Here is a 12,449-nt window from a genome sequence, read left to right on the forward strand (position 1 = left end):
CTCCCGGTCCGTACTGCCTCCCGATTTAAACCTGACTGTTCCCCCCCACCGTGCCCACCATCTCAGGCAGGGATTCAGAGTGGAACCAGGAAGACACGGGAGGGAGTGCGCCATCCCGGTACGGACCGGAGCCCAGAGCGGGCCTCGCTAAACGGCGCAGCCCGACCCAGGAGGGAAGCCTTTTCGCCCAGCCAAGGAGGAAGATCCACTACCTGACTGACGGGAGAGTGTGTGGCCAGTGCACACTGAACTTTACCAGGCCAGACCAACTAAAGCTGCAGTCCCAGGACAACCTAAAGGCCTTTGTTCCAATGCGTTGGGTGAGCATGAGAGCCTGACCCCCCTTTAGTTCGACCTAGGTTAGGGATAGTGTAGGAGGTGGGGATAAGGCTAAGGGGAGTGTTAATGTGCGATACCCCTTGATGTGTCGTACTCCTTCCCGCACTCGCGTGCCCTCTGTTTTGAATATATAGTATTCCTTTTTTTTTCTTTTTAAAGTGTATAGAGCTGTAGCCTTGGTTTAGTATCGTTGAACCAATTAATTTCTCTGCTTGCTTGTTTTGTTTTATTTTTCTCTCAATAAAACCGTTATTATTTGAACCTTTCACCTGCTTGTCTGTCTCGAGCTTGTTATTCTGCGCATCAGCTGCCTGGTAGGATCCCAGTGTCAGAACTGAGTGGGAGTGTGGGGACGCCTCGAAAACGTCCACTGGGTCAGGCCCAGGCCAAACCGACCACCCAACCAACAACCCCTACACTAGATGCAGGAAGGATAGTCCCAATGGCGGGGGAGTCCAGAACCAGGGGTCACAGTCTAAGGATAAGGGGTAAGCCATTTAGGACTGAGATGAGGCGGAATTTCTTCACCCAGAGAGTGGTGAACCTGTGGAATTCTCTACCACAGAAGTCAGTTGAGGCCAAATCATTAAAAATATTCAAGAAGGAGTTGGATATATTTCTTAAGGCTAAAGGGATCAAGGGATATGGGGAGAAGGCAGGGACAGGGTACTGAATTTGGATGATCAGCCATGATCTCATTGAATGGCGGAGCAGGCTCGAGGGGCCGAATGGCCTACTCCTGCTCCTATCTTCTATGTTGCTATGTTTCTATATTGGCCTTGGAGGGAGTGCAGCGTAGGTTTACCAGAATGAGACCTGGAATCCAAGGGTTAAGTTACGAGGAGAGGTTTCACAAACTAGGGTTTTATTCCCTGGAATTTAGACGGTTAAGGGGTGATCTGATTGAAGCTTTCAAGATATTAAGGGGAATAGATAGGATAGAGAGAGAGAAACTATTTCTGCTGGTTGGTGATTCTAGGACGAGGGGGCATAGTCTAAAATTTAGAGCCAATCTCTCCTCATACGTCATTCCTGCCATCCCAGGTATCAGTCTGGTGAATCTTCGCTGAACTCCCTCCATGGCAAGAACATCCTTCCTCAGATAAGGCGACCAAAACTGCACACAATACTCAAGGTGTGGTCTCGCCAAGGCCCCGTACAACTGCAGCAAGACATCCTTGGAGGGTCAGCCTAGCTTTATGTGCTCAAGTCCCTGGAGCGGGACTTGAACCCACAACCTTGAGTGATTAAGTGAACAGGCACAACCTGTGGCAAATGGATGTCAACGTAAGCAAATGTGAGGTCATCCACTTTGGACCGTAAAAGGAATAGAACCGGGTACTTTCTAAATGGTGAAAGGCTAGAAACAGTGGAGCTCCAAAGAGACTTGGGGGTCCAGGTACACAGATCATTAAAATTTCATGAACAGGTACAGAAAATAATCAAAAAGGCTAAAGGAATGCTGGCCTTTATATCGAGAGGACTAGAGTACAAGGGGGTAGAAGTTATGCTGCAGCTGTACAAAACCCTGGTTAGACCACACCTGGAGCACTGTGAGCAGTTCTGGGAACCACACCTTAGGGAGGATGGACCAGCCTTGGAGGGAGTGCAGCGTAGGTTTACCAGAATGAGACCCGGACTTCAAGGGTTAAGTTACGAGGAGAGATTGGACAAACTAGGGTTGTACTCCCTGGAATTTAGAAGGTTAAGGGGTTGATCTGATCGAAGTTTTCAAGATATTAAGGGGAACAGATAGGGTTGATAGAGAGAGAAACTATTTCTGCTGGTTGGGGAGGGTGAGCCAGTGAGGGTGAGGGAGGGGAGTTGTCGGGCCACGCCCGGGCCGTATCTCCACTTACGAAGACTCTTTGATTTGAAGTCTTACCCTCTATGTTGTAGATCTTTGACTTCATTTGCTCAAAGATGTTCTGCAGGTCATCGTAACTCTTCACTGTGATCAGATAACTCGGTGCAGACGCGATGATCTCCAACTCCTTCAAACCTCTACTCCCAGGCAAAAAGCTCCCGCCCACCTTGGAACAAAGCACCGCACGTTAACGAGTGTCATCAACACTTCGGACCGATCAGACTCACACACAGATACACTCACACTCTCGCACACTCACTCACACTCACTCACTCTCTCACTCACACACTCTCACACACTCGCTCACTCTCTCACTCACTCACACGCTCACTCACACACACTCACACGCTCACTCACACACACTCACACACTCACTCACACTCACTCACTCTCTCACTCACACACTCTCACACACTCACTCACTCTCTCACTCACTCACATGCTCACTCACACACACTCACACGCTCACTCACACACACTCACACACTCACTCTCACTCACACACACGATACACACACAGACTCAAACACACACTCACACTCACTCACTCTCTCACTCTCTCACACACACTCACTCACACACACTCACACTCTCGCACACCCACTCACACTCACTCACTCTCTCACTCACACACTCTCACTCAAACACACACGCTCACTCACACACACTCACACACTCACACACACTCACACACTCACTCACTCTCACACTCACTCACTCACTCTCTCACTCACTCACACACACTCACTCACACACACTCACACTCACACACACACACACTCAAACATACTCTCACACACACACTCACACTCACTCACTCACTCTCTCACTCACTCACACACTCACTCACACACACTCACACTCACACACACTCAAACATACTCTCACACACACACTCACACTCACTCACACTCACTCTCTCACTCACTCACACTCACACACTCATACACAGTCACACACAGATACACTCACACTCTCACACACACACTCACACACAGATACACTCACACTCTCACACACACACTCACACACACTCACACTCACTCACTCTCACTCTCACTCACTCAGTCACACACTCACTCACTCTCACTCTCACACACACACTCACACTCACACACTCATACACAGTCACACACAGATACACTCACACTCTCACACACACACTCACACTCTCACACACACACTCACACTCACACTCACTCACTCTCACTCTCACTCACTCAGTCACACACACACACACTCTCACTCACTCACTCACACTCACTCACTCACACTCACTCACACACTCACACTTTCCCCCACGATCACAGACCCATGAGGCAGACGCCTTGCCCTACCCCAATGGCACACCGAACGATCTTCTTCTTCTCCGCTAACTCAATGATCATGGTTAGGTTCCGATCTCCGATCGTGGTCTCCCCGTCGGTGATGATAATCAGCAGTCTCGTGGCCCCCTCCCTGGCCCCAGCCTCCTCCGTGAACACGTTCTGCCTACAGGAGCAGGAGCGAAGAAGGCGAAACACATTGCAGTGAGACATGGAGCCAGGCTGCTTCACTAGCCGCCGCCCCCCCCCGACTTAGAATCGTAGAAAGGCACAGCACAGAAGCAGTCCGTTCGGCCCATCGACTCTGCGCCGGCTCTTGCCAAGAGCAATCCGGTCAGTCCCTCTACCCCCCTGCTCTTTCCCCACAGCCCTGCAATCTTTTCTCTTCAAGTATTCATCCAATTCCCTTTTGAAAGCCTTGATTGAATCTGCTTCCACCGCCCTCTCAGGCAGCGCATTCCAGATCCGAACCACTCGCTGCCTAAACAAGTTTTTCCTCATGTCGCCTTTGGTTCTTTTGCCAATCACCTTGAATCTGTGTCCTCTGGTTCTCGACCCTGCCGCCAATGGGAACAGTTTGTCTTAATCTACTCTGCCCAGACCCCTCATAATTTTGAATACCTCTATCAAATCTCCCCTTAACCTTCTCTGCTCTAAGGAGAACAACCCCAGCTTCTCCAGTCTCTCCACATCACTGAAGTCCCTCATCCCTGGTACCATTCTGGTCAATCTCCCCCTTAACCTTCTCTGCTCTAAGGAGAACAACCCCAGCTTCTCCAGTCTCTCCACATCACTGAAGTCCCTCATCCCCTGGTACCATTCTGGTCAATCTCCCCTTAACCTTCTCTGCTCTAAGGAGAACAACCCCAGCTTCTCCAGTCTCTCCACATCACTGAAGTCCCTCATCCCCTGGTACCATTCTGGTCAATCTCCCCTTAACCTTCTCTGCTCTAAGGAGAACAATCCCAGCTTCTCCAGTCGCTCCACATCACTGAAGTCCCTCATCCCCTGGTACCATTCTGGTCAATCTCCCCTTAACCTTCTCTGCTCTAAGGAGAACAACCACAGCTTCTCCAGTATCTCCACGTAACTGAAGTCCCTCATCCCTGGTACCATTCTGGTCAATCTCCCCTTAACCATCTCTGCCCCAAGGAGAACAATCCCAGCTTCTCCAGTCTCTCCACATCACTGAAGTCCCTCATCCCTGGTACCATTCTGGTCAATCTCTCCGTTAACCTTCCCAGCTCTAAGGAGAACAATCCCAGCTTTTCCAGTCTCTCCACATCACTGAAGTCCCTCATCCCTGGTACCATTCTGGTCAATCCCTCCATTAACCTTCTCTGCTCTAAGGAGAACAACCCCAGCTTCTCCAGTCTCTCCACATCACTGAAGTCCCTCATCCCTGGTACCATTCTGGTCAATCTCTCCATTAACCTTCCCTGCTCTAAGGAGAACAACCCCAGCTTCTCCAGTCTCTCCACATCACTAAAGTTCCTCATCCCCAGTACCATTCTGGTCAATCTCCCCTTAACCTTCTCTGCTCTAAGGAGTACAATCCCAGCTTCTCCAATCTCTCCACATCACTGAAGTCCCTCATCCCCTGATACCATTCTGGTCAATCTCCCCTTAACCTTCTCTGCTCTAAGGAGAACAACCCCAGCTTCTCCAGTCTCTCCACATCACTGAAGTCCCTCATCCCTGGTACTATTCTGGTCAATCTCCCCTTAACCTTCTCTGCTCTAAGGAGAACAACCCCAGCTTCTCCAGTAACTCCACGTAACTGAAGTCCCTCATCCCTGGTACCATTCTGGTCAATCTCCCCCTTAACCTTCTCTGCTCCAAGGAGAACAACCCCAGATTCTCCAGTCTCTCCACATCACTGAAGTCCCTCATCCCTGGTACCATTCTGGTCAATCTCCCCTTAACCTTCTCTGCTCTAAAAGAGAACAACCCCAGCTTCTCCAGTCTCTCCACATCACTGAAGTCCCTCATCCCTGGTACCATTCTGGTCAATCTCTCCGTTTACCTTCTCTGCTCTAAGGAGAACAACCCCAGCTTTTCCAGTCTCTCCACATCACTGAAGTCCCTCATCCCTGGTACCATTCCGGTCAATCTCCCCATAACCTTCCCTGCTCTAAGGAGAACAACCCCAGCTTCTCCAGTCTCTCCACATCACTGAAGTCCCTCATCCCCAGTACCATTCTGGTCAATCTCCCCTTAACCTTCTCTGCTCTAAGGAGAACAATCCCTGCTTCTCCAGTCTCTCCACATCACTGAAGTCCCTCATCCCTGGTACCATTCTGGTCAATCTCTCCATTAACCTTCTCTGCTCTAAGGAGAACAACCCCAGCTTCTCCAGTAACTCTGCGTAACTGAAGTCCCTCATCCCTGGTACCATTCTGGTCAATCTCCCCCTTAACCTTCTCTGCTCCAAGGAGAACAACCCCAGCTTCTCCAGTCTCTCCACATCACTGAAGTCCCTCATCCCCAGTACCATTCTGGTCAATCTCCCCTTAACCTTCTCTGCTCTAAGGAGAACAATCCCTGCTTCTCCAGTCTCTCCACATCACTGAAGTCCCTCATCCTTGGTACCATTCTGGTCAATCTCTCCATTAACCTTCTCTGCTCTAAGGAGAACAACCCCAGCTTCTCCAGTAACTCTGCGTAACTGAAGTCCCTCATCCCTGGTACCATTCTGGTCAATCTCCCCCTTAACCTTCTCTGCTCCAAGGAGAACAACCCCAGCATCTCCAGTCTCTCCACATCACTTAATTCCCTCATCCCTGGTACCATTCTGGTCAATCTCCCCTTAACCTTCTCTGCTCTAAGGAGAAGAATCCCAGCTTCTCCAGTCTCTCCATGTAACTGAAGTCTCTCATCCCTGGTACCATTCTGGTCAATCTCCCCTTAACCTTCGCTGCTCTAAGGAGAACAACCCCAGCTTCTCCAGTCTCTCCACATCACTAAAGTCCCTCATCCCTGGTACCATTCTGGTCAATCTCCCCTTAACCTTCTCTGCTTTAAGGAGAACAATCCCAGCTTCTCCAGTCTCTCCACATCACTGAAGTCCCTCATCCCCTGGTACCATTCTGGTCAATCTCCCCTTAACCTTCTCTGCTCTAAGGAGAACAACCCCAGCTTCTCCAGTCTCTCCACGTCACTGAAGTCCCTCATCCCTGGTACCATTCTGGTCAATCTCCCTTAACCTTCTCTGTTCTAAGGAGAACAATCCCAGCTTCTCCAGTCTCTCCACATCACTGAAGTCCCTCATCCCTGGTACCATTCTGGTCAATCTCCCCTTAACCTTCTCTGCTTTAAGGAGAAAAACCCCAGCTTCTCCAGTCTCTCCACATCACTGAAGTCCCTCATCCCTGATACCATTCTGGTCAATCTCTCCGTTAACCTTCTCTGCTCTAAGGAGAACAACCCCAGCTTCTCCAGTCTCTCCACGTCACTGAAGTCCCTCATCCCTGGTACTATTCTGGCCAATCTCCTCTGCACCCTCTCCAACGACTTGACATCCTTCCTAAAGTGCGGTGCCCAGAATTGGACACAATACTCCAGCTGGGGTCGAACCAGTGTCTTATAAAATTTTAGCAATACCTTCCTGGTTTTTGTATTTTAAGCCTCGATGTTTTATTAACTGCTTTGATAACCTGTCCTGCCTCGAGCCTTGCTCTGCTCTGCTCTCCCTGCCAACCTCGTCCCTCTCACCGGCTTCATGCTCACATCACAAAGTTGATCCCAGAGGCTGTCAGGGTCACGCTCTCCATCAGCTCAATCTTCTTGATGGTGTTTTTCAGGTCCGTCTGATTATCCCGGAATGTCTTGAAGTCTATCTCAATCCTTTGCATCCCCGAGTATTGTACAACAGCAAACTGCAGAGACAGAGGACTGTTAGAATCATAGAAACGTAGAAACATAGAAGCAGGAGTGGGCCATTCGGCCCCTCGAGCCTGCTCCACCATTCAATGCAATCATGGCTGATCATCCAAACTCAGTACCCTGTCCCTGCCTTCTCCCCATATCCCTTGATCCCCTTAGCCTTAAGAAATATATCCAACTCCTTCTTCAATATATTTAATGAATTGGACTCAACTTAGAATCAGGAACACACAAACCAACAGGATTCCAACACTGCCCCACTCTCTCCCCATAGCCCTGTATCAATCCCAAACTAATCTCACTGCCCCGCACTCTCCCCATAGCCCTGTATCAATCCCCAAACTAATCCCACTGCCCCACTCTCTCCCCATAGCCTTGTATCAATCCCCAAACTAATCCCACTGCCCCGCTCTCTCCCCATAGCCCTGTATCAATCCGCAAACTAATCCCACTGCCCCGCTCTCCCCCCATAGCCCTGTATCAATCCCCAAACTAATCTCACTGCCCCGCTCTCTCCCCATAGCCCTGTATCAATCCCCAAACTAATCCCACTGCCCCGCTCTCTCCCCATAGCCCTGTATCAATCCCAAACTAATCTCACTGCCCCGCACTCTCCCCATAGCCCTGTATCAATCCCCAAACTAATCCCACTGCCCCACTCTCTCCCCATAGCCTTGTATCAATCCCAAACTAATCCCACTGCCCCGCTCTCCCCCCATAGCCCTGTATCAATCCCCAAACTAATCCCACTGCCCCACTCTCTCCCCATAGCCTTGTATCAATCCCCAAACTAATCCCACTGCCCCGCTCTCCCCCCATAGCCCTGTATCAATCCCCAAACTAATCCCACTGCCCCGCTCTCTCCCCATAGCCCTGTGTCAATCCCCAAACTAATCTCACTGCCCCGCTCTCTCCCCATAGCCCTGTATCAATCCCCAAACTAATCCCACTGCCCCGCTCTCTCCCCATAGCCCTGTATCAATCCTAAAATAAATCCAACTGCCCCGCTCTCTCCCCATAGCCCTGTGTCAATCCCCAAACAAATCTCACTGCCCCGCTCTCTCCCCATAGCCCTGTATCAATCCTCAAACTAATCCCACTGCCCCGCTCTGTCCCCATAGCCCTGTATCAATCCCCAAACTAATCCCACTGCCCCGCTCTCTCCCCATAGCCCTGTATCAATCCCCAAACTAATCCCACTGCCCCGCTCTCTCCCCATAGCCCTGTATCAATCCCCAAACTAATCCCACTGCCCCGCTCTCTCCCCATAGCCCTGTATCAATCCTAAAATAAATCCAACTGCCCCGCTCTCTCCCCATAGCCCTGTGTCAATCCCCAAACAAATCTCACTGCCCCGCTCTCTCCCCATAGCCCTGTATCAATCCTCAAACTAATCCCACTGCCCCGCTCTGTCCCCATAGCCCTGTATCAATCCCCAAACTAATCCCACTGCCCCGCTCTCTCCCCATAGCCCTGTATCAATCCCCAAACTAATCCCACTGCCCCGCTCTCTCCCCATAGCCCTGTATCTATCCTAAAATAAATCCAACTGCCCCGCTCTCTCCCCATAGCCCTGTGTCAATCCCCAAACTAATCTCACTGCCCCGCTCTCTCCCCATAGCCCTGTATCAATCCTCAAACTAATCCCACTGCCCCGCACTGTCCCCATAGCCCTGTATCAATCCCCAAACTAATCCCACTGCCCCGCTCTGTCCCCATAGCCCTGTATCAATCCCCAAACTAATCCCACTGCCCCGCTCTCTCCCCATAGCCCTGTATCAATCCCCAAACTAATCCCACTGCCCCGCTCTCTCCCCATAGCCCTGTATCAATCCCCAAACGAATCCAACTGCCCCGCTCTCTCCCCATAGCCCTGTATCAATCCCCAAACTAATCCCACTGCCCCGCTCTCTCCCCATAGCCTTGTATCAATCCCCAAACTAATCCCACTGCCCCACTCTCACCCCATAGCCCTGTATCAATCCCCAAACTAATCCCACTGCCCCGCTCTCTCCCCATAGCCCTGTATCAATCCCCAAACTAATCCCACTGCCCCGCTCTCCCCCCATAGCCCTGTATCAATCCCCAAACTAATCCCACTGCCCCGCTCTCTCCCCATAGCCCTGTATCAATCCCCAAAGTAATCCCACTGCTCCGCCCTCTCCCCATAGCCCTGTATCAATCCCCAAACTAATCCCACTGCCCCGCTCTCTCCCCATAGCCTTGTATCAATCCCCAAACTTATCCCACTGCCCCGCTCTGTCCCCATAGCCCTGTATCAATCCCCAAACTAATCCCACTGCCCCGCTCTCTCCCCATAGCCCTGTATCAATCCCCAAACTAATCCCACTGCCCCACTCTCTCCTCATAGCCCTGTAATAATCACAAACTAATCCCACTGCCCCGCTCTCTCCCCATAGCCCTGTATCAATCCCAAAACTAATCCCACTGCCCCGCTCTGTCCCCATAGCCCTGTATCAATCCCCAAACTAATCCCACTGCCCCGCTCTCTCCCCATAGCCCTGTATCAATCCCCAAACTAATCCCACTGCCCCACTCTCACCCCATAGCCCTGTATCAATCCCCAAACTAATCTCACTGCCCCGCTCTCTCCCCATAGCCCTGTATCAATCCCAAACTAATCTCACTGCCCCGCACTCTCCCCATAGCCCTGTATCAATCCCCAAACTAATCCCACTGCCCCACTCTCTCCCCATAGCCTTGTATCAATCACAAACTAATCCCACTGCCCCGCTCTCCCCCCATAGCCCTGTATCAATCCCCAAACTAATCCCACTGCCCCACTCTCTCCCCATAGCCTTGTATCAATCCCCAAACTAATCCCACTGCCCCGCTCTCCCCCCATAGCCCTGTATCAATCCCCAAACTAATCCCACTGCCCCGCTCTCTCCCCATAGCCCTGTGTCAATCCCCAAACTAATCTCACTGCCCCGCTCTCTCCCCATAGCCCTGTATCAATCCCCAAACTAATCCCACTGCCCCGCTCTCTCCCCATAGCCCTGTATCAATCCTAAAATAAATCCAACTGCCCCGCTCTCTCCCCATAGCCCTGTGTCAATCCCCAAACTAATCTCACTGCCCCGCTCTCTCCCCATAGCCCTGTATCAATCCTCAAACTAATCCCACTGCCCCGCACTGTCCCCATAGCCCTGTATCAATCCCCAAACTAATCCCACTGCCCCGCTCTGTCCCCATAGCCCTGTATCAATCCCCAAACTAATCCCACTGCCCCGCTCTCTCCCCATAGCCCTGTATCAATCCCCAAACTAATCCCACTGCCCCGCTCTCTCCCCATAGCCTTGTATCAATCCCCAAACTAATCCCACTGCCCCACTCTCACCCCATAGCCCTGTATCAATCCACAAACTAATCCCACTGCCCCGCTCTCTCCCCATAGCCCTGTATCAATCCCCAAACTAATCCCACTGCCCCGCTCTCTCCACATAGCCCTGTATCAATCCCCAAACTAATCCCACTGCCCCGCTCTCTCCCCATAGCCCTGTATCAATCCCCAAACTAATCCCACTGCCCTGCTCTCTTCCCATAGCCCTGTATCAATCCCCAAACTAATCCCACTGCCCCGCTCTCTCCCCATAGCCCTGTATCAATCCCCAAACTAATCCCACTGCACCGCTCTCTCCCCATAGCCTTGTAACAATCCCCAAACTAATCCCACTGCCCCACTCTCACCCCATAGCCCTGTAGCAATCCCCAAACTAATTCCACTGCCCCGCTCTCTCCTCATAGCCCTTTATCAATCCCCAAACTAATCCCACTGCCCCGCTCTCTCCCCATAGCCCTGTATCAATCCCCAAACTAATCCCACTGCCCCGCTCTCTCCCCATAGCCCTGTATCAATCCCCAAACTAATCCCACTGCCCCGCTCTCTCCCCATAGCCTTGTATCAATCCCCAAACTTATCCCACTGCCCCGCTCTGTCCCCATAGCCCTGTATCAATCCCCAAACTAATCCCACTGCCCCGCTCTCTCCCCATAGCCCTGTATCAATCCCCAAACTAATCCCACTGCCCCGCTCTCTCCTCATAGTCCTGTAATAATCACAAACTAATCCCACTGCCCCGCACTCTCCCCACAGCCCTGTATCAATCCCAAAACTAATCCCACTGCCCCGCTCTGTCCCCATAGCCCTGTATCAATCCCCAAACTAATCCCACTGCCCCGCTCTCTCCCCATAGCCCTGTATCAATCCCCAAACTAATCCCACTGCCCCACTCTCACCCCATAGCCCTGTATCAATCCCCAAACTAATCCCACTGCCCCACTCTCTCGCCATAGCCCTGTATCAATCCCCAAACTAATCCCACTGCCCTGCTCTCTTCCCATAGCCCTGTATCAATCCCCAAACTAATCCCACTGCCCTGCTCTCTCCCCATAGCCCTGTATCAATCTCCAAACTAATCCCACTGCACCGCTCTCTCCCCATAGCCCTGTATCAATCCCCAAACTAATCCCACTGCCCCGCTCTCTCCCCATAGCCCTGTATCAATCCCCAAACTAATCCCACTGCCCCGCTCTCTCCCCATAGCCCTGTATCAATCCCAAACTAATCCCACTGCCCCGCTCTCTCCTCATAGCCCTGTAATAATCACAAACTCCCCTACCTGCCCACTTCTGCTCTCCCTCCCCTACCTATTCACTCGGTGTGATGCTGGCTTGCGACTCCCCCTCCCTCTGCCCTCCATCCGCAGCGCCCTAACCACCCCACGGCTCACTCACCTGCATGACATCCGGCTCAGCGTTGTTCATCATATCAAGCATAAACAATTTGTTCTTCTCCAGATCCCGTTTAGTGAGGCTGTTCGACCCATCAAACAGGAAGACCACGTCTATGGCCACTGCGGTGCACTCTGGGAGACAGCGAGAGAGCGTGAGACAGGCTTCCCCACAATACGGCACGAGGGGCAGTACTGAGGGAGCGCCGCACTGTCAGAGAGTCAGTACCGAGGGAGCACCGCACTGTCGGAGGGGCAGTACTGAGGGAGCACCGCACT

General features: G+C 51.7%; 1 protein-coding gene across 1 annotated transcript in view; it reads right to left on the reverse strand.

Annotated features, from left to right (window-relative positions):
- The window catches only part of LOC147094577 (integrin alpha-X-like), a 248,610-nt gene that overhangs the window by 138,907 nt on the left and 97,254 nt on the right, over window positions 1-12,449 (reverse strand). Inside the window, exons 6-9 of the mRNA XM_085974224.1 lie at window positions 12,175-12,305; window positions 7,261-7,409; window positions 3,544-3,697; window positions 2,225-2,372 (exon numbers count right to left, since the gene is read on the reverse strand). Of these exons, the coding sequence (XP_085830350.1) occupies window positions 2,225-2,372; window positions 3,544-3,697; window positions 7,261-7,409; window positions 12,175-12,305 (582 nt within the window). The remainder of the gene's footprint in view (window positions 1-2,224; window positions 2,373-3,543; window positions 3,698-7,260; window positions 7,410-12,174; window positions 12,306-12,449) is intronic.

This window comes from Somniosus microcephalus, unplaced genomic scaffold (genome assembly GCF_052327205.1).
Source record: "Somniosus microcephalus isolate GS21.2 unplaced genomic scaffold, FLI_Smic_1.0 unresolved_chr1, whole genome shotgun sequence".
NCBI classification, from domain to species: domain Eukaryota; kingdom Metazoa; phylum Chordata; class Chondrichthyes; order Squaliformes; family Somniosidae; genus Somniosus; species Somniosus microcephalus.